Source organism: Moschus berezovskii, chromosome 9, assembly GCF_049115385.1.
Source record: "Moschus berezovskii isolate FMDL1 chromosome 9, NW_MosBer_1.0, whole genome shotgun sequence".
NCBI classification, from domain to species: Eukaryota; Metazoa; Chordata; class Mammalia; order Artiodactyla; family Moschidae; genus Moschus; species Moschus berezovskii.
The window spans coordinates 70941004-70966909 of record NC_142468.1 but is presented as its reverse complement, the minus strand read 5'-3'; the positions used below and the strand labels follow the sequence as shown (position 1 = coordinate 70966909).

The 25906-nt window shown below is 37.7% G+C and overlaps 1 protein-coding gene across 2 annotated transcripts in view; it reads left to right on the top strand.

The window, feature by feature from the left end:
- The window catches only part of SPRED1 (sprouty related EVH1 domain containing 1), a 131566-nt gene that overhangs the window by 39565 nt on the left and 66095 nt on the right, over positions 1 to 25906 (top strand). Inside the window, exon 2 of one of the 2 annotated variants that reach the window (XM_055436646.2) lies at positions 24233 to 24407. In XM_055436646.2, the coding sequence (XP_055292621.1) occupies positions 24233 to 24407 (175 nt within the window). Of the gene's footprint in view, positions 1 to 22089; positions 24408 to 25906 lie in introns of those variants that run through there. The other variant, XM_088839821.1, reaches the window with a different exon arrangement.

Here is a 25906-nt window from a genome sequence, read left to right as displayed (position 1 = left end):
TTTTATATTACCTATTTTAATGACATGTTGGGATATAATGGATTAAAGTATACTGTTAACATTAATTGGAGAAGGAAATGGCAATCCATCCCTGGACAGAGGAGACTGGTGGGATACAGTTCATGGGGTTAGAGAGTCGGACACGACTGAGCGACTGACACATTAACATTAATTCCACCTGCTTTTACTTTTTTTAAACGGAGGTGAAATTCACATACAACATGAATTTAACCATTTAAAGTATACAATTTAGTGGCATTTAGTATGTTTATGTTGTATGCAACCACCATCTCTGTGTAGTTTCAACCCTTTCATCACTCTTAAAAAAACACAAATTCATGCGAATTCCCTGATGGTCCAGGGGTTAAGACTTCACTTTCACTGCTGAGGGCCCAGGTTCAGTCCCAAAAAAACAGCTACCAAACCCATATCCATTTAGCAGTTACTCTCCTTTTCCCCACCCCTGATGCCCTGGCAACCATCAATCTGTTTTCTGTCTGTAGATTTGCCTCTTCTGGATGTTTCATATAAACGAAATCATACAATATATGATCTTTTTTTCATTTACAATATTTGTGAGATACCATTTTGCAGCATGTCAATACTTTATTCTTTTTTATTAGATGATGTTATGTTCATTATTAAAAGTATGGTAGACATTAAAGTCTCCAACTATTATTGTGGGTCTGTTTCTCCAATTTTGTTGGTGTTTTCTTCATATAGTTTGGGACACAGTTGTTTGGTGCACATATGTTTATAAGTGTTACATCTTAATGAATTTACTTTTTTATCACTATATAATGACTTCTCTGTCCCTTATATTAATATAGCCACCTCAGCTCCCTTGGTTACTGTTTTGCCGTATACAGGTTAATATAGTTTAAATTGATACTAACTTAGCTTTATTAGCCTATAACAGCTCTGCTCCTGTTCATCTCCACTACCTGTTATGTTGTTATTGTCACAGTTTACATCTGTGTATGTTAATGGGCCCCTTATATTATATAGATTAATAATTATTGGAAGCAAAAAGAGAAGTTGTCATAAAAAATGATAGTTTTATGTTTATCTGTGTAATAACCCTTACCAGAGTTCTTTATTTTTTCATATGGCTTTGAGTTACTACCTGGTATCTTTTCATAAGGGATAGTTGCAAACTCCCTCAACCCTTTAGTTATCTGAGAATGTCCTAATTTACCCTTCATTTTTGAAGGATAATTTTGCTGTATATAGATTGGTTGACATTGTTTTTTCTTTCAACACCTTAGATATGTCATCCCACTGCCTCTGGCCTCCCTTGTTTGCAATGAGAAGTCAGCTGTTAATCTTATTGAGATTCCCTTATGTATGATTAGTAGCTTCTCTGTCACAGCTTTCAAGATTCTTTGACTTTCAGCAACTCCAGTTCTCTCTTCTTTTATCCATTTTTGAGTTTAATTTCTTGGATGTGTGGATTTATGTCCTTATCAAATTTGGAAAGTTTTTTGGAAACTTCAGATATTCTTTTTAAATTTTTAATTGGAAGATAATTACCTAACAATGTTGTGTTGGTTTCTGCTGTACAGCAATGTAAATCAGCCCTAACTTCCCCCCTTCTCTTCTTTTCTTCTAGCCTCCCCATTACATATACATATAGCATCCCATAGACTTCTTAGGCTCTTTTCATTTTTCTTTCTGCACCTCAGACTGGCTCATTTCAGTTGCCCTATCTTTAAGCTCACTGATTCTTTAGCTTGCACAGATCTGCTATGAAACTTTGTAATGAAGTTTTCTTTTCAGTTACTATACTTATCAGCTCCCAAATTTCTTTTTGGCTATTTCTTTATAATTTCTTTTTCTTTAATATTTTCTATTTGCTACTACATTGTTTTCCTGGTTTCCTTTGCCTCTTTGAGTATAGTGAAGACAGTTGACTTAAAGTGTGTGTGTAGTAAGTCCAATATCTGTGCGTCCTCACGGACAGTTTTTGTTAATTTCATTTTTGAATGGCCATGCTCTCATTATTTCTTTTCATACTTCATAAATTTTTGTTCAAAATTGAACAGTTTGAATATTATAATGTGACAACTCTGAAACTTGTATCCTTCCCATTTCAGTGTTTTATTGCTGGCTATAGGCTGTGGATATTTTGTTTGGTTGTTTTTCTAAACTGTTTTTGTTAAGTCTTTATTCTTTGCTGTATGATTCCTGAAATCTCTATTCCTTCTGTGTTTTGATGAAGATTTTCTTAAACACCAGGAGTTTAAAAAGAGAGAGAGAGGGAGGGAAGGAAAACTCTGCTATTCTTTGCAGATTATTTCTGTATCATGGCACTCCTTTAATGCTTAGCCAAGCTGTTTACAACTCTGCCTTACCCATTACTTCCTGCTGTGCTGAACCTAGATGAAAACTGGTTTTTCGCACATCTTTTCTGAACATGTGTCCTGCCCTGGGTATACGCATGGTTTTCTTAATTTTCTAAAAAAAAAAAAAAAAAAAGACTTATCTCTCCAAGCTTTCTTTCCTAGGCTCTTGGTATATCAATTGTTGGCCACTTCTGTGATATTGCCCCCAGCACAGGCTGGCTATTTGTTGCCTTACCATGTGTTTGAGGAATACAAGTGCCTTAAAGTCCTTCCTTCACATGGCTCCAGACAGGATTCTTTCAGACTGAGGTCTGCTGTGCTCTTTGGAACTAGGGACCAGGATTCCATGCTGAGAATGCAGACTGACCTCTTTAAGAGCACTGCTGAGGCAGAGGTGGGAAGTGGGGTTAGGCCACTGGCAAGTAAAAGTGTCACAAAGCCTTCCTACCATTTTAATGTTGCCTTTTGATTTACCATTTGCTTCCTCATTGTTAACCTTTGATTATTTTCTAGAATTCTGATGAAGTTGCCTGATAGTTTTTTTGTTTTAGTATTTGTGTTGTGGGATACGCTCTTTGAGCTACTTTTTCTGCCATTTCACTGCCATCCTCCTCTTTACTTTTTATTCTCAACTACCAGAAAGTTGAAAGACTACATATTATGGCTTCGATTGTATTTTAATTGGACAACGCTGCTGTAGGATGCCAAATTTTCAGCAAAAATTGTATCTATTTATGTTGAATTTGAAAGGAAAAAAATGTTCAAAGGTCCCACAATTGCACAATTAGGATTAGCTATTTATTGTTACACTTTTTATTCCCAGATTAGTGTGACATTTTCAGAGGAACTCTGTAAACTCCCCTGTATAGGATAGTGTTATTAACATTGTGTATCTGTGTACCTCCTTCACTGAAGGCTCCCAAATTTTTACTCAGTTAGCATTTGATTAAGTGTTTAAGCTACCTTGTGCTGTCTGCTTCTCTCCAAATTCACTCTTGATAAGAAGAGCTGAGAATTCTTGCTTCTTCATTGGATTTTGTTTTTTATTTCTGGATTCAATTATACACATATTTGCTAAATGTCTATTTTATACAGGTACTCATCGGACTTACTTTCACGTGTTAGCCATAACCCACACTCTCAGATGTTGGTGATTTTTAATACTGAATGTGGAGATACTTATTTTCCTCAGCAGATTATTCTAGTGGTTAATTTGAGTCCTTGCCACTGATTCCATATCTTTGGTGTCCTTGGCTTATTGCTTGACCCCTGAAGAATTGGCGTTCTAGATTTACAGGGTTGGCAGCTTACCCTTGTTACTCCTGTATTCCTTGTCGTTAAATGCCAAAGTGTTATGTGCATTCTTAGTATGTGCAAAGGTTCTACCTGAATACTTGCCTCTAGGTACATTTGCAAAGTGAGTGCTCTTCCCCACTACTAAAAGTAAGGTAAGATGAACAGAACCGTATCTCTGGCACCATATTCAGAAGTTGTGGATACTAAATGAAAGGGAATCTTCTGACTTCCTTAGGGAAAGTCATCTTTTATTGACAGTGAAAGAATTCCCTCTTCAAAAGTGTCAGTTGACCTTCTCTCTCTCTCAGAGGGATAACTTAGGTAAGTCATTGGGTGTTTTTTTTTTTTTTCTTTTTGCAGCTTGAGGCAGTTGTAAAATAACTTAATGTAGCTTTTTGCAACTGTGTATTCTATAGTATTTTTTTCATTTGGTGATATTTTAACTGTTAATGTTTATGGCATTGTGCTTTGTACCATTTATTAAATTTAGGAAAAAAAATAAAGAAAAAAAAAAGTGTCAGTTGAATTTCCCTGAGCCTATTTCCTGACCAGAGTGAGCAGTGATCTCTCACTGAATGTTCTTGCTATTGCCCTGATGCAGTCAAAAGATTGTTAGTTCATCTCAGGCATAAACAAACAGGGTTTTCGTTAGTATCTTTGGTAGCACAGTTGAGATCAGACAGTAGGAATTTACTGGAGACCCTAAGACACTACAGTAATAAATTACTTTGCCCTCTTCCTACTTGGTAAAAAGGAACTTCTCATATAACTACATCAGTTAGTCAGTTCAGTTGCTCAGTCGTGTCCGACTCTTTGCGACCCCATGAACTGTAGCATGCCAGACTCCCCTGTCCATCACCAACTCTCAGAGTTTGTTCAAACTCATGTCCATTGAGTCCGTGATGGCATCCAACCATCTCATCCTCTTTCTTCCCTTTTTCCTCCTGCCTCCAATCTTTTTCAGCATCAGGGTCTTTTCCAGTGATTCAGCTCTTCGCATCAGGTGGCCATAGTATTGGAGCTTCAGCTTCAACATCACTCCTTCTAATGAATATTCAGGACAGATTCCCTTTAGGATTAACTGGTTTGGCCTCCTTGGCAGTCCGAGGGACTCTCAAGAGTCTTCTCCAACACCACAGTTGAAAAGCATCAATTCTTTGGCGTTCAGCTTTCTTTATAGTCCAACTCTCATATCCATACATGACTACTAGAAAAACCATATCTTTGAAAACTAGATGGACCTTTGTCAGGAAAGTAATGTCTCTGCTTTTTAATATGCTGTCTAGGTTGGTCATAACTTTTCTTCCAAGGAACAAGCGTCTTTTAATTTCATGGCTGCAGTCACCATCCAGGGTGATTTTGGAGCCTCCCAAAATGAAGTCTGTCACTGTTTCCACTGTTTCCCAATCTATTTGCCGTGAAGTGATGGGACCAGATGCCATGATCTTAGTTTTCTGAATGTTGACCTTTACACCAACTCTTTCTTTCACTTTCATCATGAGGCTCTTTAGTTCTTTGCCTTCTGCCATAAGGGTGGTGTCATCTGTGTATCTGAAGTTATTGATATTTCTCCCGGCAATCTGGATTCCAGTTTGTGCTTCATCCAGCCAGGCATTTCACATGATGTACTCTGCATATAAGTTAAATAAGCAGGGTGGCAATATACAGCCTTGACATACTCCTTTCCCAGTTGGGAACCAGTTTGTCGTTCCATGTCTGGTTATAACTGTTCTTGACCTGCTTCTTGACCTGCATACAGATTTCTCAGGAGGCAGGTAAGGTGATCTGATGTTCCCATCTCTTTAAGAATTTTCCAGTTTGTTGTGATCCACACAGTCAAAGGCTTTGGCGTAGTCAATGAAGCAGATGTTTTTCTGGTATTCTCTTGCTTTTTTGATGATCCATTGGATGTTGGCAATTTGATCTCTGGTTCCTCTGCCTTTTCTGAATCCAAATTGAACGTCTGGAAGTTTACAGTTCATGTACTGTTGAAGCCTAGCTTGGAGAATTTTGAGCATTACTTTGCTAGCATGTGAGATGAGTGCAGTTGTGTGGTAGTTTCAACATTCTTTGGCATTCCCTTTCTTTGAATTGGAATGAAAAGTGACCTTTTCCAGTCCTGTGGCCACTGCTTAGTTTTCCAAATTTGCTGGCATATTGAGTGCGGCACTTTCACAGCATCATATGTTATGTTTTGAAATGGCTCACCTGAAATTCCATCACCTCCCCTAGCTTTGTTCGTAGGGATGCTTCCTAAGGCCTACTTGACTTTTCATTCCATGATGTTTGGCTTTAGGTGAATGATCACACCATCGTGAATATCTGGGTCATGAAGATCTTTTTTGTGTAGTTCTTCTGTGTATTCTTGCCTCCTCTTCTTAATATCTTCTGCTTTTGTTAGTTGTCAGTTGAATTTCCTAACTGCCCTATATAGACCTAACATACAACTACATAGTATACACATAAGGATATAATGTACCTAATCTAAATCAGAGAAATGGAGCAGCATTTCGTTTTTTTTTAAATAAGAATTATCAACCACAGCTGACTCTCAAATATCAATTGAGTCCCTATTCATACTTTATGTGGGGGAAACATTTACAAAAGATATTTAGTCCAAATGGTAGGCATCAGGAAAGACTTTCTGGAGAGTAATAAGTAGAGCTATATAATGTATTATAATTTAGTGATTGTCCATGTTCAGCTGGGCATACGTATTCCTTTATGTTCTGCAGGGCATACCGCTCTGCTTAACCTATGTCTGCTTTCAGAGGGTATAAATAATTTTTCTCTTACCACCAATGGACACCCTCTTAAGCATATCTTTCCTTCCCAAAACTTTGTTCTAAGGTGTGAGAGTAGTCTGGAATCTTTTCTCCTGTCTGTCCACCTCCTGAGTTTGTATCTCTTCTCTTAGGACATGTCCAATATGAGAATATCCAGTTTTCTTCAGGCAAGACCTTATTTACTATCTACCCTTCTACAGAGCAACTTCTTTAAGTTTAGTAAAGTGAGCCCAGCATCTTTAGAAGAAACACATGCATATGAGATGATTTGTGGGATATTCTGCAGAAATATATGAAGAGAGCTAGGATTCCAGCCCTTATGTTTGAACAGGTGTCTGTGACTGAAGAGAACTATAAATTATAAATAAGTGGGAACAGAGCAGAGGTATTTCTTCTGTTAGGTTGATGGGAGGAGTATAGAATACAGCAGGTTTTGACAGGGAGGGGAACAAGGCAATTCAGATTAATCTGTGTTCTGTGAAAAAGTTGTCATTTTGCTCTTAATGGCAAGTTCTAACTCCAGTTCAATTCAGTTCAGTTCAGTCGCTCAGTTGTGTCCGACTCTTTGCGACCCCATGAACCAAATACTGTTTTGAGATCATAGCCGGGTGGGGCGGGGCGGGGGGAGAGAGTGTGTGCTTGAGTATGTGCACGTACATGTGTAAGAGTTTGGTAAATGTGTTTTTGAATGGGTTATATGTATACATGGTACAAAAATCAAAAAATATAAAAGGCTTTAATGGAAAGAAAATTACCCTTGTACCTAACTTATTTCCCCTCATTAGAGAGAGGGTTACTAGTTTTATTATGTAAAGTGAAAGTGAAGTAGCTCAATATTGTCTGACTCTTAGCGACCCCTTGGACTGTAGCCTACCAGGGCTCCTCCGTCCATGGGATTTTCCAGGCAAGAGTGCTGGAATGGGTTGCCATTTCCTTCTCCAGGTGATCTTCCCAACCCAGGGATCGAACTTGGGTCTCCCACATTGCAGGCAGTCACTTTACCGTTTGAGCCACCAAGGAAGATTATATTCATATACAAGTGTAGGTGTGAATTTGTTTTCTGCCACAAATGGTGGTATACTAAATATACATATAATTGAACTTAGATCAGCTCCAGAGAAGGCAATGGCACTGCACTCCAGTACTCTTGCCTGGAAAATCCCATGGACGGAGGAGCCTGGTAGGCTGCAGTCCATGGGGTCGCTAAGAGTCAGACACAACTAAGCGACTTCACTTTCACTTTTCACTTTCATGCATTGGAGAAGGAAATGGCAACCCACTCCAGTGTTCTTGCCTGGAGAATCCTAGGGACAGTGGAGTCTGGTGGGCTGCTGTCTGTGGGGTCTCACAGAGTCGGACACGACTGAAGCGACTTAGCAGCAGCAGCAGAGAGATCAACTCACTTTGATAATATAAAGAACTTGCTTATTTTTGTCATGGCTACACAATATTGCATTGAATAGGTGTTCCATAATTTCCTATTGCATCTTATTTAGATTGCTTTCATATTTTTTTTCTGTTAAAAACAATATTTTTCTTTAAACTTTGCTTATAAAGGTATAATTTCATACATGTAAAAAAGTGGGTAGAAGTAGCGTTTGCTGAGTCATAAAATATGTACATATTAAGTTTTGAAAGGTATTTCCAAATAACCTTACAAACAGGTCATACTTTTGTACTACTCACTAACTTTTGTGTTAACTTATTTCTTGGTATCTGCCAATCCGATAAGTGAAAAATGACCTTTAATTTGCCCTCTTCTTTCGAACAAAGTTAAGGGTTTTTAATATATGTGTTTCATGGCACATATATTTTACTTCTGTAAATTTTATTCATGAACTTTGCCTATTTTATTCTGGATTACTGGTTTTTCTCTTACTGATTTTGAAGTTATTTTTAAGGAAATAAATACTGTGCTTAATTGTTGTTTGTGTTAGAATAATGTGTTGATCCTCCCCTCACTCCCCTAGCCCCCATACTTCAAAGATGTCCTCACCCTAATCCTTAGAAACTGGGAATGTGTTAGGACTTTGCAGATGTGATTAAGGTTATAAACTTTGATATGGGGTGATTATCCTGGATTATCTGTACGGGTTCAGTCTAATCACACAAATCCTTAAAAGTAGAGAACCTTTCCTGTCTGTGGGACTGCAGTCAGAGAAAGATGTGATTTTAGAAGAAGATTGAAAGAGAAAAATGTTCCTGGCGTTGAAGATTGAAGAAGGCCACAAATCAGGGAATGTGGATGACTTGTAGGATTTGGAAATGAGGAAACCCATTCTCTTCCTTGGCTTCCTAAAAGGAATGCAGCACGGCCAGCACCTTGATTTTAGCCTTGTGAAGCCCTTTCGACGTCAGCTCATAGAAGTGCATACATTTGTGTTGTTTTAAGTCACTAAGTTTTCAGTAATTTGTTACAGCAGCAATAGAAAACTAATACATATTGTTGTACATTTTCCCCTTCAATTTGTCAGCCTTTTTTCAAAAATAAACTGTATGGTATTTTTACTATGCAGGAATGTTTGTATAGTTGAATTTATTTTTTTAGTGGCTTCTAAATCTTGAGTCTTTTCTACTACAAGATTATTTTAAAATGTACCATATTTTATTCTAATGCTTTTATCTCATTATGAACTCTAGTATTAATGTTGGTTCCCTGCCTTCTACATTCTGATTTCTGACAGTGAATACTTTTATTTATAGTTCAGCTCTTCTGACATAGACAACTTCCAAAAATGAAATGATAGTGTCAGTGCTGGTAATCAAGGAGTCAGAGGAATGGATAGTAGTCATGCCAGAAGTCAGGGACATACCAAGTGTTGCAGTTTTAAACTACTTTGGCAGGTTTATGATAACTGTTTAGCAGAACCTAGAATGGTTGATTTTAAAAGAATATTTTGTGGATACCTCTATGTATAGCCTTCAGATTTTAGTTTTATTTTTCATTCTTGTGGAAGGCTTCCCAGATTCCTATGATTTGGTTAGATGTAAATGCTTCCATTATGTAAGCAAGCAGTATATGGAAGATTTAGGTTACTGATACTTACTTAGGTGTTCTTACTAAAAGAAAAAAGTTCTGATGGGGGCTGTCTCCTGGGTTTGTTATATAACACTACAGAATGAAATAAATTTAGACCATTTCAGAACACAGATATTGGAACATCATAAAGTTAGTTTAATATATCAAGTCATTATAGAAGCAACACTTATTGAGCACCTAACTATGGACTTCACTGGTGGCTCAGATGGTAAAGCGTCTGCCTACAATGTGGGAGACCTGGGTTCGATCCCTGGGTCTGGAAGATCCCCTGGAGAAGGAAATGGCAACCTACTCCAGTACTTTTGCCTGGAAAATCCCACGGACAGAAGAGCCTGGTAGGCTACAGTCCACGGGGACGCAAAGAGTCGGCCATGACTGAGCCACTTCACTTCACTTCAGCTGTGAGCCAGGCATAGCACTAACTAAGCACGTTGCACACATTTCCTCATTTAGTTCTCAAACCCTGCCATAGATGCAGTTTACAGACCAGGAAAATGGAGGTACAGAAAGTTAAGTGATTTGTTCAAGATTGTAACTTTTAAATGACACAACTGTCTTTGGAATTTAGGAAATCTGACTTGCTATTAAAACAGTGTTATTAACTGCCATGTGTTCACTTTAGATTGATGATTACTGTGTGGGAAATTATAACTTATAGTTTCTAAAGTTGCCGATACAAAAGGAGTGTTTCAAGACCTTAGTCTTTTTAATGTGATTCCTTAATTTCCATATCTGTAAAATGGAGAAATAACCCATCTCCTTAAGGTTGATGCAGTAAAAGTTCTGCTAAAAACACAAATCAGAGTATTCTACTCCTTTGCTTTTTTCACCCTGTGGTCTCTTCATTGTGATAGAGTAGTAACTTTGTGCATGATGTGCAAGGCTTGATACAGTAAGGTTCGGTAAGTTAGTTCAGTTCAGTTGCTCAGTCATGTCTGACTCTTTGCAGCCCCATGAACTGCAGCACACCAGGCCTCCCTGTCCATCACCAACTCCCAGAGTCCACCCGAACCCATGTCCATTGAGTCGGTGATGCCGTCCAACCATCTCATCCTCTGTCCTTGCCTTCTCCACCTGCCCCCAATCCCTCCCAGCATCAGGGTCTTTTCCAGTGAGTCAGCTCTTCGCATCAGGTGGCCAAAGTTTTGGAGTTTCAGCTTCAACATCAGTCCTTCCAATGAACACCCGGGACCGATCTCCTTTAGGATGGACTGGTTGGACCTCCTTGCAGTCCAAGGGACTCTCGAGTCTTCTCCAACACCATCAAGAGCATTGATCTTCGGCGCTCAGCTTTCTTTATAGTCCAACTCTCACATCCATATATGACCACTGGAAAAACCATAGCCTTGACTAGAAAGATCTTTGTTGGCAAAGTAATGTCTCTGCCTTTTAATATGCTGTCTAGGTTGGTCATAACTTTTCTTCCAAGGAGCAAGCATCTTTTAATTTCATGGCTGCAGTCACCATCTGCAGTGATTTTGGAGCCCAAAGAAATAGTCATGTTTCCCCATGTATTTGCTATGAAATGATGGGACCAGATGCCATGATCTTAATTTTCCGAATGTTGAGCTTTAAGCCAACTTTTTCACTCTCCTCTTTCACCTTCATCAAGAGGCGCATTAGTTCTTCTTCACTTTCTGCCATAAGGGTGGTGTCATCTGCATACCTGAGGTTATTGATATTTCTCCCAGCAATCTTGATTCCAGCTTGTGCTTCCTCCAGCCCAGCGTTCCTCGTGATGTACTCTGCATATAAGTTAAATAAGTAGGGTGACAATATACAGCCTCGACGTACTCCTTTTCCTATTTGGAACCAGTCTACTGTTCTATGGCCAGTTCTAACTGTTGCTTCCTGACCTGCATACAGATTTCTCAAGAGGCAGGTCAGGTGGTCTGGTATTCTCATGTCTTTCAGAATTTTCCGGTTTATTGTGATACACACAGTCAAAGGCTTTGGCATGGTCAATAAAGCAGAAATAAATGTTTTTCTAGAACTCTCTTGCTTTTTCCATGATCCAGTGGATGTTAGCAATTTTATGTCTGGTTCCTCTGCCTTTTCTAAAACCAGCTTGAACATCTAGAAGTTCGCAGTTCACGTATTCCTGAAGCCTGGCTTGGAGAATTTTAAGCATTACTTTACTAGCATGTGAGAGGAGTGCAATTGTTGGGTAGTTTGAGCAATCTTTGGCATTGCCTTTCTTTGGGATTGCATTTATTTTCTTTCCTACCTTTATTTTGCTTATGCCTGCCATCTTCTTTTGAACTTAATATTGGTCCTTAAATATGACATTACTCATGTCATGCTCTCCATGCCCTCCATGGTGTGTACTTTGCCTTTTTTTACCTGATGATACTGCTATTCAAAATCCACAAAGTACTCCCATGTACTCCCATCCTTGCTAACATATCTTTGTCCGCTAACTTAGGAGTTCCTATAAGGAAAGAAGCATAACTTTAAATTGTGTTTGTGTGTGTAACATATAAATAAATGCTCACTGGATAAGTGAATAGATGAATGAGTACTAATGTGGTTATCTTCTGAATATCAGAATCTGCTTTATATTTAGCTAAGAAAGCAAGTTACTGACTGCACTGTGAAGTGCTGTAAGGTAAAATACTTCTATTAAATTCTTCCTTTTTCTCTTGTACCCAGTCTGTGTAATAATATTTAATATTTGAGTGATAATGTTTACTTAAAATATACAGTGGAGAACATAGGATATTTATATTTGTCACTGCAAATATCCCTCTAAACTCTTACTGTGCTGAACAAATCTTAAGGAATCCTAACTGTCTTCTCTTTTTTGTTGTTGTCTTTGTGGAGTTTCTTGGCCATTTTGTTTTGGTACAGTTATAGTTAGAGATGGAAAATAGTTATTTTTGCTTCCTGTGTATGGATTGCTTTATCCTCAAGAAGATTTTTCCCTCACCTCTTTATTGTTTCCTATTGGTTCTGTAACAAATCAACACAAACTTAGTGACTTAAAATAACACAAGTTTATTATATTGTAGTCTGAACGTCAGAAATCCAACTGGATCTCACTGGGCTAAAATCAAGTTATTGACATTTTTGGAAAATCTAGGGAAGAATTAAGCTTCAGAAAAACCTAGGGCATAATTCATTACCTTGTAATTTCCAGCTTTTCGAGGCCTGTCTCATGACCCCTATTCCATCTTCAAAGCCAGCAGTGTAGCATTTTCAAATCTGTGATTCTGACCTTCTTCTGCCTCTTTTCTGCTTTAATTGCGTTTACGTTTGTTTCATTTTCATTTTCTGAATGTTGCTTAACATATTTTGTTCCGTTGGAAGTGTAATTTTGTGGTTTACTTAAGAGAATGAAATATAACCCTACATAAAGGAGAAGGGGACAACCGAGAATGAGATGGCTGGATGGCATCACCGACTCTGTGGACATGAGTTTGAGTGAACTCCGGAAGTTGGTGATGGACAGGGAGGCCTGGCGTGCTGTGGTTCATGGGGTCGCGGAGAGTCGGACACGACTGAGCGACTGAACTGAACCAGATAACACATTTGAAAGGAAATATCATCTTGATAAATCTGTAAATTACAAGATCTTAAAAACCTACTGTAGAGCAGCTTTGTCCTAGAGATTAAGTATTCTTAATCTCAGGTTTGTGAATCTCTTTTAAGGAACTGTGAATCACCAAAATTGTGTTCAAATGTCAGTTTTTAGCCATTTATGTTTTTTCTTCATGAGGGTTATTATGTAGCTTTAAACACAATTTCAGTAGCATCATTAATTACTCTGGTCTCCTAATTTAAGAACCATTACTATACAGGACAAAAAGACTTTTAGAGCTCTGGCTTTTTCTTAGACCTTGTTACTAAATTTGTATACATTTCTAATTGCTTGTTGGTCATTTATAATGTAGGTGACTGTTCTGAAGCTTAAAACATTTCTGCAGTACATTTCTTTCGTTTTCCTCTTTTCTATCTTCCTCTCTCCTGTCCCATCCAACCACCTCCAGACTCTGTGTTGAGAGCAGTTTGATTCTAAGGTTTTAAGTCTTTGTTTTTGTTTCTTTTATTTTCTGCCAGAGATTGCTAAGTATGCCTTTATATATTTAGTAATATTGTCTCCATTTTCAGATGGGTCCATTCAGTTCAGTTCAGTCACTCAGTCGTGTCTGACTCTTTGCGACCCCATGGACTGCAGCACACCAGGCTTCCCTGTCTTTCACCAACTCCCGGAGCTTTCTCAAACTCATGTCCATTGGTGATGCCATCCAACCATCTCATCCTCTCATCCCTTTCTCCTGCCTTCAATCTTTCCCAGCATCAGGGTCTTTTCCAGTGACTCAGTTCTTCGCATCAGGTGGCCAAAGTATTGGAGTTTCAGCTTCAGCATCAGTCCTTCCAGTGAATATTCAAGACTGATTTTCTTTAGAATGGACTGATCTCCTTGCAGTCCAAGGGACTCTCAAGAGTCTTCTCCAACACCATCAAGAGCATAGATTCTTCGGTGCTCAGCTTTCTTTATAGTCCAACTCTCACATCCATGCATGACTACTGGAAAAACAATAGCTTTGACTAGAAAGACCTTTGTCGGCAAAGTAATGTCTCTACCTTTTAATATGCTGTCTAGGTTCATCATAACTTTTCTTCCAAGGAGCAAGCATCTTTTACTTTCATGGCTGCAGTCATCATTTGCAGTGATTTTTGAAGCCCCCCAAAAGTAAAGTCTGTCACTTTCCATTCTTTCCCCATGTATTTGCCATGAAGTGATGGGACTGAATGGATGTCATGATTTTCATGGGGTTTTGAATGTTGAATTTTAAGCCAGCTTTTCCACTCTTCTTTTTCACCTCCATCAAAAGGCTCTTTAGTTCCTCTTCTGTTTCTGCCATAACGATGTATCATCTGAGTATCTGAAGTTAATGATATTTCTCCCAGCAATCTGAATTCCGGCTTGTGCTTCATCCAGCCAGGCATTTCTCATGATGTACTTTGCATATAAGTTAAATAAGCAGGGTGGCAACATACAGCCGTGACATACTCCTTTCCCAATTTGGAACCAGTCTGTTGTTTCATGTCCGGTTCTAATTATTGCTTCTTGACCTGCATACAGATTTCTCAGGAGGCAGATAAGGTGGTCTGGTGTTCCCATCTCTTTAAGAATTCTCCAGTTTGTTGTGATCTACACAGTCAAAAGCTTTGGCGTAGTCAGTGAAGCAGTAGTAGATGTTTTTCTGGTATTCTCTTGCTTTTTTGATGATCCATTGGATGTTGGCAATTTGATCTCTGGTTCCTCTGCCTTTTCTAAATCCAGCTTGAACATCTGTAATCTCACAATTCACGTACTGTTGAAGCCTAGCTTGGAGAATTTTGAACATTACTAGTGTGTGAAATGAGTGCAAATGTGCGGTAGTGTGAGCATTCTTTGGCATTGCCTTTCTTTGGCATTGGAATGAAAAGTGACCTTTTCCAGTCCTGTGGCCATTGCTGAGTTTTCCAAATTTGCTGGCGTATTGAGTGCAGAACTTTTACATCATCTTTTAGGATAATAGGTCCATAGTGGACTGGAATACTTTAGATGGGTCCATTGTGGACTGGAATACTTTACACTGTGGGTACGTTCAGCTCAGTTCAGCTCAGTCGTGTCCGACCCTCCGCGACCCCATGAATCACAGCACGCCAGGCCTCCCTGTCCATCACCAACTCCTGGAGTTCACTCAAACTCATGTCCACAGAGTCAGTGATGCCATCCAGCCATCTCATTCTCGGTCGTCCCCTTCTCCTCCCGCCCCCAACCTTTCCCAGCATCAGAGTCTTCCAGTGAGTCAACTAGTCGCATGAGGTGGCCAAAGTATTGGAGTTTCAGCTTCAGCATCAGTCCTTCCAATGAACATCCAGGATCGATCTCCCTTAGAATGGACTGGTTGGATCTCCTTGCAGTCCAAGGGACTCTCAAGAGTCTTCTCCAGCACCACAGTTCAAAAGCATCAATTCACTAATCCTGTACAGCAGCTATGAAGACCTGGTAGCTGTTCCCAGTGGAAACAAGGGATATATAGCTGACAAACAAAAACCAATTTGGATTTAACTTCGGGATAGTGGAAAATAATTTGTGCTCTAATTTAGTAAATAACAGGAATACTTGCTCTGCCAGACATGGGTGATTTTAGGGACTTTCTTACTTTCACAGAAAATAGAATATTCTGTTTGCTAAAATGACCAAAATAAAACAAAGTTTTATCTCTTAATTGGATGTAAAAACTTTAAAATAGGTATGTACGAGATCTTGAAAAAAGTTGCCAGCACAAATCATAAAGAAATGTTTGTTTATGGTAAGATCAAAGTTTCATTCTTCAAAGGACATTAAAAAGTAAAAGAAGCCATAGTTTGGAAGAAGATATATGTAATTCTCATAACTGGCAAATGATTAGTATATAAAATATGAAGCATTTATGTAAATCAACAAAAAAAAGACAACCAAGGTGACAATTGGGAAAGAAGGAATGAAGAGAGTGAGAGGGGGTAGTTGAGTGAATATATTATATAATCAGCTTGGTAATAAGAAAGCTAGAGGATTCTCTGAGGGAGAAAAGAAACTGAAAAAGGTCATCTTGTGTATTAGACTATTGTTGCTTAGTCACCAAGTTGTGTCTGACTCTTTTGCCACCCCATGGACAGTTGCCCACCAGGGTCCTCTGTCCATGGGATTTTCCAGGCAAGAATACTGGAGTAGGTTGCCGTTTCATTCTCCAGGAGATCTTCCTGAACCATGGCTAGAACCTGTGTCTCTTGCATTGGCAGGTGGGTTCTTGGCAGGTGGGTTCCCAGGTGGGAGTCACCAGGGAAGCGGTTTTAGACTTAAAAATTTTTCTATAACTGTACTCTTAATTTGATTTAAAAAATTGCCAATTTGCATTTGAAAATTCAGTCATAATATGTATTTATTCACAAAATATAATAAAGTATAACTTAAGAATTATTCTGGATCATATGTAATACGGTACTGCTATTTCAAAAGAAACTACATGGATCAATACAACTGAAGCAGAGTTTATCTTTGTGTTTGATCATCTTTTGCTCTATTGAAATAATAAATTCTAGATAATGATTTGGGAGAATGGCATTGAAACGTGTATTATCATATGTGAAACGAATCGGCAGTCCAGGTTCAATGCATGATACAGGATGCTTGGGGCTGGTGTACTGGGATGACCCAGAGGGATGGGGATGGGGAGAGAGATGGGAGGGGGCTTCAAGATGGGGAACACATGTACACCTGGGGCAGATTCATGTCAATGTATGGCAAAACCAATACAATAATGTGAAGTAATTAGCCTCCAATTAAATTAAAAAAAATTATAGATACTTATCTAATTGCAAGGAGATCCAACCAGTCCATTCTAAAGGAGATCAATCCTGGGTGTTGATTGGAAGGTCTGAAGCTGAAACTCCAATACTTTGGCCACCTCATGCGACGAGTTGACTCACTGGAAAGGACTCTGATGCTGGGAAGGATTGGGAGCGGGAGGAGAAGGGGACGACTGAGAATGAGATGGCTGGATGGCATCACCGACTCGATGGATATGAGTTTGAGTGAACTCCGGGAGTTGGTGATGGACAGGGAGGCCTGGCGTGCTGTGATTCATGGGGTCACAAAGAGTCAGACATGACTGAGCGACTGAACTGACTGACTGAACTGATCTAATTACAGATAGTTTAGAATACTTGCTTTCTAGTTGTAACTGCATCAACAGATCTTGGATTTTCTTCCAAAATAGACCCCCACACACATCAGTCCATTCCTCTTGTGTCTGTTATCATCATCATCGTTCAGTTCAACGTTACCTTTCGCCTAGAGTTCTGCATTAATTGTCCAATTCCCCTACTGTGAGTGAAGGATATATTTGATGTAGTTATTCAAATAAGATCAGAAATTAATGGGATACAGTTTAGGTTTTGCATAAAACAAGGGAAACCAAGCAATTTATTACAAGAGCATCTTCATTTCATTAGAATGAAAACTTGACTTGAAAAGTGGTTATTATGTAGTCCAGTACCAAAGGGACAAATAGAGCTTTAGTTTTTAGCCATTTTGGAAAATAATATTAAATAGTTGTTGTCATATTTGACTTTTTACTTATTTGTTTTTGAAACAGCAAGCTTTTTTAAAATTGACATATTTTGTTTGCTTTGTTTTTCTTTTGGGGTTTTTTGTTTATTTTTTGCTAAGCCACATGGCATGTGGGATCTTAGTTCCCAACCAGGGATCAAACCCATGCCCCTTTTGGTGCAAGTGTGGCGTCTTAATCACTGGACCACTAGGGAAGTTCCTAATTGACATGTAGTTGAGATATAATACTGTTAGTTTCAGATATACAGTGTAGTGATTAGCGTTTTGTAGATTATATTTCATATAGATTATTACATGATAATGTGTATAAGTCCTTGCACTATTCAGTATATCCTTGTTGCTTATCTGTTTTACATATAGTAGTTTGTATCTGTTAATCCTATGCCCTAATTTTTCCTTCCCTCTCCGCTTTGATAACCACAAGTTTGTTTTCTGTATCTGTGAGTCTGTTTCTGTTTTGCTGCAGATGGCATTCTTTTACTATTTTATGACTGAGTTACATTCTTTTTTACATATAATGTGTGTGTGTGTGCGTGCATTAACACTCAATTGCTCAGTTGTGTCCTATTCCCATGGACCCCATGGGCTGCCATCAGGCTTCTCTGTCCATGGAATTTTCTAGGTAAGAATACTGGAGTGAGTTGCATTTCCTACTCCAGGGGGTCTTTCTGACCTCGGGATCAAATCCATCACTCTTGTGTCTCCTGCATTGGCAGGCTGATTCATATGTTATACATATTATATACACACTCTTCTTAATATAGTCATATTGTTGATGGGCACATTTGGGTTGCTTCTGTATCTTGGCTATTGTAAATACTGCTGCTGTGATCATTGGGGTACATGTATTTTTTCAAATTAGTGTTTTCATTTTTTCCAGGTATATACCCAGGAATGGATTATATGGTAGTTCTATTTTTAGTTTTTTGAGGAACCTCCATTCTAGTTTCTATAGTGACTGCACTAGTTTACATCCCTACTAGCAGTATACAAGGGTTCCTTCTCTCCACATCCTCTTCAATTTTTTAGATAAATCAGTGGGAACAAATGCCTTTCAGCTATTTTAAAGACGCTCCAGAATGAAATTCTGAGATTTTGACAATAAGAGTATATTGTCAAGTAGCAGCTGTTGTCTCAGAGACTAACAGCTTGCAAATATGATACCAGAGAGAGTAAAAATCCAACAAATGCTAGAATTTAATTCCATGATGGCAAATACTGTTTTTCTTTATTTTCCACATTTACTGGAATGGGCATCTATTGTTTACTTGACCAGAAAAAAGAAAAGCATTTATTGTTATTTTAAATAGGAGACTATGATTTCGTTCCTTGCTCTTAAGTCACATTTATCTAAGGAGTGGACTACAAACAGATTTTCATATGCTACAAGGCAGAGTATGATAAAGTTTGTAAGAGCTGCCACTAATGTCTTTGGGAGTGGTTGCATATTTGAAACAAAAGAGTTAGTGATTTTATGTGGGAAAAGAAGATGACATTTTTTGAAAGCAAGGAGGTTATGCGATTAAAAGCACAGGTAAGAAGATTTAACTGTGGCACTTGGGAAGGTCTGTCAACTCCCCCTCCCCCAACATTTACTAAACAGCTTGAAAATTTTTGTGTTAAATATTCAGCTTAAACTTGAAAGCTGAGCTGTTAAATTATAAGCTGATGAAGGCTGTTTGTATAGGAAATACAAATTTATTTACATAAGCTTCTGGAATACTTTAAAGTTGAATGATCAACTTGGATTAATAAGGGAAACATTTATTTGGTATTTATTTAAATTATTTTTATCAATATTATAAGATTTCAAGGACTAGATCCGATAGAGTGCCTGATGAACTATGGACGGAGGTTCATGACAGTGCACAGGAAAAAGGGATCAAGACCATCCCCAAGAAAAAGAAATGCAAAAAAAGAAAAATAGCTGTCTGCAGAGGCCTTTCAAATAGTTGTGAAAAGAAGAGAAGCGAAAAGCAAAGGAGAAAAAGAAAGTTATACCCATTTGAATGCAGAGTTACAGAGAATAGCAAGGAGAGATAAGAAAGCCTTCCTCAGCGATCAGTGCAAAGAAATAGAGGAAAACAATAGTATGGGAAAGAGTAGAGATCTCTTCAAGAAAATTAGAGATACCAAGGGAACATTTCATGCAACGATGGGCTCGATAAAGGACAGAAATGGTATGGACCTGACAGAAACAGAAGATATTAAGAAGAGGTGGCAAGAATACACAGAGGAACTATACAAAAAAGATCTTCATGACCCAGATAACCATGATGGTGTGATCACTCACCTAGATCCAGACATCCTGGAATGTGAAGTCAAGTGGGCCTTAGGAAGCATCACTATGAACAAAACTAGTGGAGGTGATGAAATTCCAGTTGAGCTATTTCAAATCCTGAAAGATGATGCTGTAAAAGTGCTGCACTCAATATGCTAGCAAATTTGGAAAACTCAGCAGTGGCCACAGGACTGGAAAAGGTCAGTTTTCTTTCCAAACCCAAAGAAAGGCAATGCCAAAGAATGCTCAAACTACCACACATTTGCACTCATCTCACACAGTAGCAAAATAATGCTCAAAATTCTCCAAGCCAGGCTTCAGCAATACGTGAACCGTGAACTTCCAGATGTTCAAGCTGGTTTAAGAAAAGGCAGAGGCACCAGAGATCAAATTACCAAAATCTGCTGGGTCATGGAAAAAGCAAGAGAGTTCCAGAAAAACATGTATTTCTGCTTTATTGATTATGCCAAAGCCTTTGACTGTGTGTATCACAATAAACTGTGGAAAATTCTGAAAGAGATGGGAATACCAGACCACCTGACCTGCCTCTTGAGAAACCTGTATGTAGGTCAGGAAGCAATAGTTAGAACTGGACATGGAACAACAGACTGGTTCCAAATAGGAAAAGGAGTACATCAAGGCTGTATATGTCACCCTGTTTATTTAACTTATATGCAGAGTACATCCTGAGAAATGTTGGGCTGGAAGAAGCACAAGCTGGAATCCAGATTGCCGGGAGAAATATCAATAACCTCAGATATGCAGATGACACCACACTTATAGCAGAAAGTGAAGAAGAACTAAAGAGCCTCTTGATGAAGGTGAAAGAGGAGAGTGAAAAAGTCGGCTTAAAGCTGAACATTCAGAAAACTAAGATCATGACATCCAGTCCCATCACTTCATGGCAAATAGATGGGGAAACAGTGTCAGACTTAATTTTTTTGGGCTCCAAAATCACTGCAGATGCTGATTGCAGCCATGAAATTAAAAGACGCTTACTCCTTGGAAGGAAAGTTACGACCAACCTAGACAGCATATTAAAAAGCAGAGACATTACTTTGTCAGCAAAGGTCCGTCTAGTCAAGACTGCAAGGAGATCCAACCAGTCCATCCTAAAGGAGATGCTAGGAAAGACTGAGGGCAGGAGGAGAAGGGGGCAACAGAGGATGAGATGGTTGGATAGCATCACCGACTCAATGGACATGGGTTTGGGTGGACTCTGGGAGTTGGTGATGGACAGTGAGGCCTGGCGTGCTGTGTTTCATGGGGTTGCAAAGAGTCGGACATGACTGAGTGACTGAACTGAATTGTAGGATAATTTTTGGAGAAACTGAGAAATGAAAGGAAAAAACTTAATTTTATCATCCTAAAATAACTGGTAGTGTTTTTATGTATTTTCTAATAATCTTACAGTTTTATATTTTTAAAATATAAAATATGCTAAGAAGCATTATACAGATTGTAGATGAGAATTAGTAATAATCACAGATGATAAAGAGTCTGTGCTCTGAAGAGGATAACTGCTTCTGCACTCTGGGGTTAAAATAAGTACTATGATCTTCTAAATTGAGTTATTTTACTCCTTAGGTTTCTCCAGTCTTGCAGAATCTAGTATAAAATTCTCAGTTTCCAGTTTACTACATAGTCAGGTGAGAAGAAAGAGTCAGGATCCTGTAGTGAAATAAACACTTAAATGGTTATTGGGAACTTGAATTTTGGTTTTGATCCACATTCCACCTTGTGACTTTGTAACTTCACTGAACCTCAAATGTGCTGAGCTTTAAATACATGAGTTCAATTCACAGATATTTAATTTGAACGAGATACGTCTAAGTTTATGTGCTATGTTTCTGGAATATCCTTAGATTAAATTCTTGGTTAACCAAATAACCTTCATTTACTATTACTTCTATCCCACCAAGCTTCTTGGGGTAGTACTTGTTCCTGCTCAGCCCATGAGGGAGGGTTATAATTAGATACCTAATTTAGTCTGGTCTTTATGTACCCATACCTCCTCTGGCCACTTCTCTTAACGGAAGATTGTTAACAATTGAGCCCAGATAGGAATCAGAGCATGTAAATAACTGAATCAGAAAAAGCTTAGAATGGTCATCTGTAAATTTAAAGACTTTTTGAACTTCTTTGCAAAGAATTATTTTGACCCTAGTAATTAATAGAGAGTTATATTTGAATTTGCAAATTTTTTCCCCCAGCTCCTACTTGGCTTTGAATTACCAGTATGACAAATACTTCAATTTTAAAATTTTTGTTGTAGTACTAATAATTAAATTAAAACAATACACAGTCACATACGACTGAGCGACTAAGCGCAATAATACATAGTGTTTATTAGGTGTTAGGCTTTGTTTGAGTTTAAGAGTAGATATAACTCTCTCAAGGACATATAGGTAAGATGCTGAGCTAGGATCGAACTTTATAATAAAGTTTGACTTTAGACTTCTTACTCGACCCCCAACACTGTGCAACTTTAAAAGAATACAACTCTCTGACAGAAAACTACTTGTGTTATGAAATATGAAGAACTTCTAAAAATCAGCACTAAAAATAAACATAATACAAAATAAATTACTTAAAAAGAAGGCATATAAACGGCCAGCCAGCATATGAAAAAAATGCATGATGTCATGCATTCATCATGGAAAATAGATTATTAAAATCATAGTGGGTTACCAGTTTATATTTACTGAAGTGAGTACAGTTTAAAAAGTTGAAAACACCAAATGTTGGCACAGATGTGGAGTAACTGAAACTATCATACATTGTTGATAGGAATGTAACGGTCCAGTCACCTTGAAAAACAAGTTTCTTATATAGTTAAATATACTCCCCTATGACTCATCAATTCCATTCCTAGGTAATTATTCAAGAGAAATGAAAACATGTCTCCAAAAATCATATAAAATTGTTTATAAAAGCCTTATTCATAATAGCCAAACCTCGGAACATTTCAAATGCCTATCAGTGTAAGAAGGAATACATGAATTGTGATGCGTATTTATTTATTCAGTGAGAGGACTGACTACTTTGTGCTAACAGAGAATGAAGCCCTAATATGACAACACAATAAGTGAAAGAAATCAGATAGAAAGGGAGGGTACAAGTGGTGATTCTGTTTGATTCCATATATAAGAAGGCCCAGAGCAGGCAAAACTGATGTATGTATTGGAAACCGTGTATAGCAGTGGTTACCTTGGTTACCTATTTGATGGGCAGGAGGCCTCAGGGAATGTTCTGGAGTCATGAAAATGTTCTATATCTTGATGTTGGTTGTGCAGATGTGTATGTTTGTCAGAATTTGTGGAATTTTATATTTAATATCAATATATGTGATTATATGTAGAGTATACACCTCAGTCAAATAAATGTCATTATATAAAGTAGAAAAAAAGCAAGGAGTGGGTCTCAGACAGGCACTCTGACAACAGAAATGACAACTGGCAAAGAACATTCAGAGATATTAAGTAGCACAGAATTATTATGTTGAACCTCAGTTGATAGTTGTAATAACCAAGACATGTTTAATTTTAAGTATAATTTTTTAAGAAGCTCAGTGTAATTTTCTAAGAAATTGGCAACATATTTGACTTTTAGAAAGACTATAATGATTATTATATTAGAAGTTTTAGAACTAAAATGCTTAGATGTCAGTTGTCTAGAACATTACTATATGAAACATTTCTTAGATTTTATGTAAAAAGTAGTGGTGGAATATTGGGAGATAATTCTGAATGGGAACTGGAATGTGGTATACCTTAAGAATAGTTTGCCAAAAAGAGAGCATGAAAAGACCAATTTGCCTGATAGGTTACTAAAACAAAACATGTCTTTATATATGTTTGTGTGGTTTAGATTTCTAGTTGTTAGAAAATGAAAATGTATCTGAGCTAAGCATGTTTATTTCAGCATTTTATTTATAATATATTTCAGGAATGTTAGAAGCATAGAGGTGTCACATTTAAATGTGCTAGAATACAACAGTATTTTGTCTGGTTATGTGCTAGGAGATGGACTTACATAGACAACTTTGATGGTAACCTCTGTAGTTTGTCTTTAGGATCCTTCATTACTTGTTCCATGGCAATCAGATGTGCTTGAACTACTCAAGTGGTGGAATAAGAGATCTGTAGTCTTTTATTGTGAGATTGGTCTTCAAAATAAAAGTTAACCTCTAAGATAGTTACTCTGGTTTTTGACCTTTTTCAATTAGGTTACTTTCTCTAGACTGTCATGGAAGTAGTAAACACTTAGTTACCACACATTAAGTGATATGGTCTTTGGTTTCTCAAAGAAGACTGACATATTGGCTGGATTTTTGTTTATGGAAAAGCTAATTTCTAATCTTTGCATCTATTTTAGTAATAGTTATGCACGAGTGCGAGCTGTGGTGATGACCCGGGATGACTCAAGTGGTGGATGGTTACCACTTGGAGGGAGTGGACTAAGCTGCGTCACTGTCTTCAAAGTCCCTCACCAGGAAGAGAATGGCTGTGCTGACTTTTATATCCGTGGAGAGCGACTCAGGGACAAAATGGTAATGAATAATGCATCTTTTGCTATAATTTTAAGTTGTACAGAATGAATTCTCTACGTAAAACTATGATTAGTATACTGTTATTTATGGAAATTGTTTTTGTCCGGGATTGATGATTGTTTCTGTAACTTTTTTAGAGTTAAAGACAGCACAATATGCCTGTTTTCTTTGCACCTGGGAATGGTATTAATGTACACGTGTTAAAGGGGAGCTGCTTTTCTGATTAGGGTTAATGCAAGAACATTCATGAATAGTCCTTATAGTTTTTAAACCAGGTGCACCTTTCTCACCTTCTCCACACTGTTACTTAAATTGGAGATTGGCACTATAGTCCACAGACCAAATCCAGGCCTGTCATGTATATTTGTACAGGATATGAGTTAAGAATGGATTTTGCATGTTTAAATGACTGAGAAAAATCAGTAATGATTATATGAACATGAAATTCAAATTTCCGTGTCTGTAAAAAAAATTTATTGGAACATAACCAAGCTCGTTTGTTTACATTTTGTCTGTGGCTGCTTTCACACTGCAGTGATACAACTGAATAGATGTAATATCTGGCCCCTACTCTAGACTCTTGTGTTCTCAGATTCTTGCTCCCTTCATCCCCTATCAACCCAGGCTCATCATGTGACTAGTAGGTGGCCATCCTAGGTTATAATTCTACTATCTTCCATACAGATAAGTGTTTCCTTACATTCATATGTTTTAAATTTTGAATCCAACCTTTGGTAATGTTAGGCATCTACTCTTTTAATTAGTGTAGAAAACTGTTTCTCCTTTATTTCATTTATGAGCTGAAAAATAATCATATCTGAGAAGCTGAGAAATGTTAATGTCATTCTTGCATCCAGCTAACTTAGAAAATGAGAATAAAGTGCTCAGAATTTCCAGGGCTCTTGAAAATAGCTAGAATTCCCTTTAACTATTAACATATATTTGTAGACTGCTTTGTGAGCTCATTCATCATCTATAATATTATTTCTATTGAAAATGTGTTTTAAGTTTTGAATAATTTTCATATATAAATATTTTGAATAAACCTACTTTTAATTTTGATTCTTGGTTTCTGCATATTTTTAACTCCAGAATTATTTCAGTAATTTAAAAGGTTAGCTAACTTGTCTGTGCTCCAGTTTCTGTCTCAGTTAAATCTGATTTAATGACTTCTCTAAATCATCTTGAAAGACTTTTAATTTTTTACAAATTTAGGAGTTCCTTCTGATGGTGTATCTCAGTTAATCAGAATGTGGTTTTAGGTTTATAAGAAACCCCAGTTGAAGTCAGAAGTGTATATAATAAAGTTAACATGTCATCTCTAAAAGTGTAATTATTTAAATGTGGTTCTGACCTTGGATAACACAGTGGCCAGCAAATACTGATGCTTATTTAAAATATAGCCTGTAGACTTCTAAGAAAGAGCCCATGGTGACCTGTACTTACATGTAATGCTTTTTATCTGAGCTATTGATAACTGGGATGTGTTGTTGGAGAAG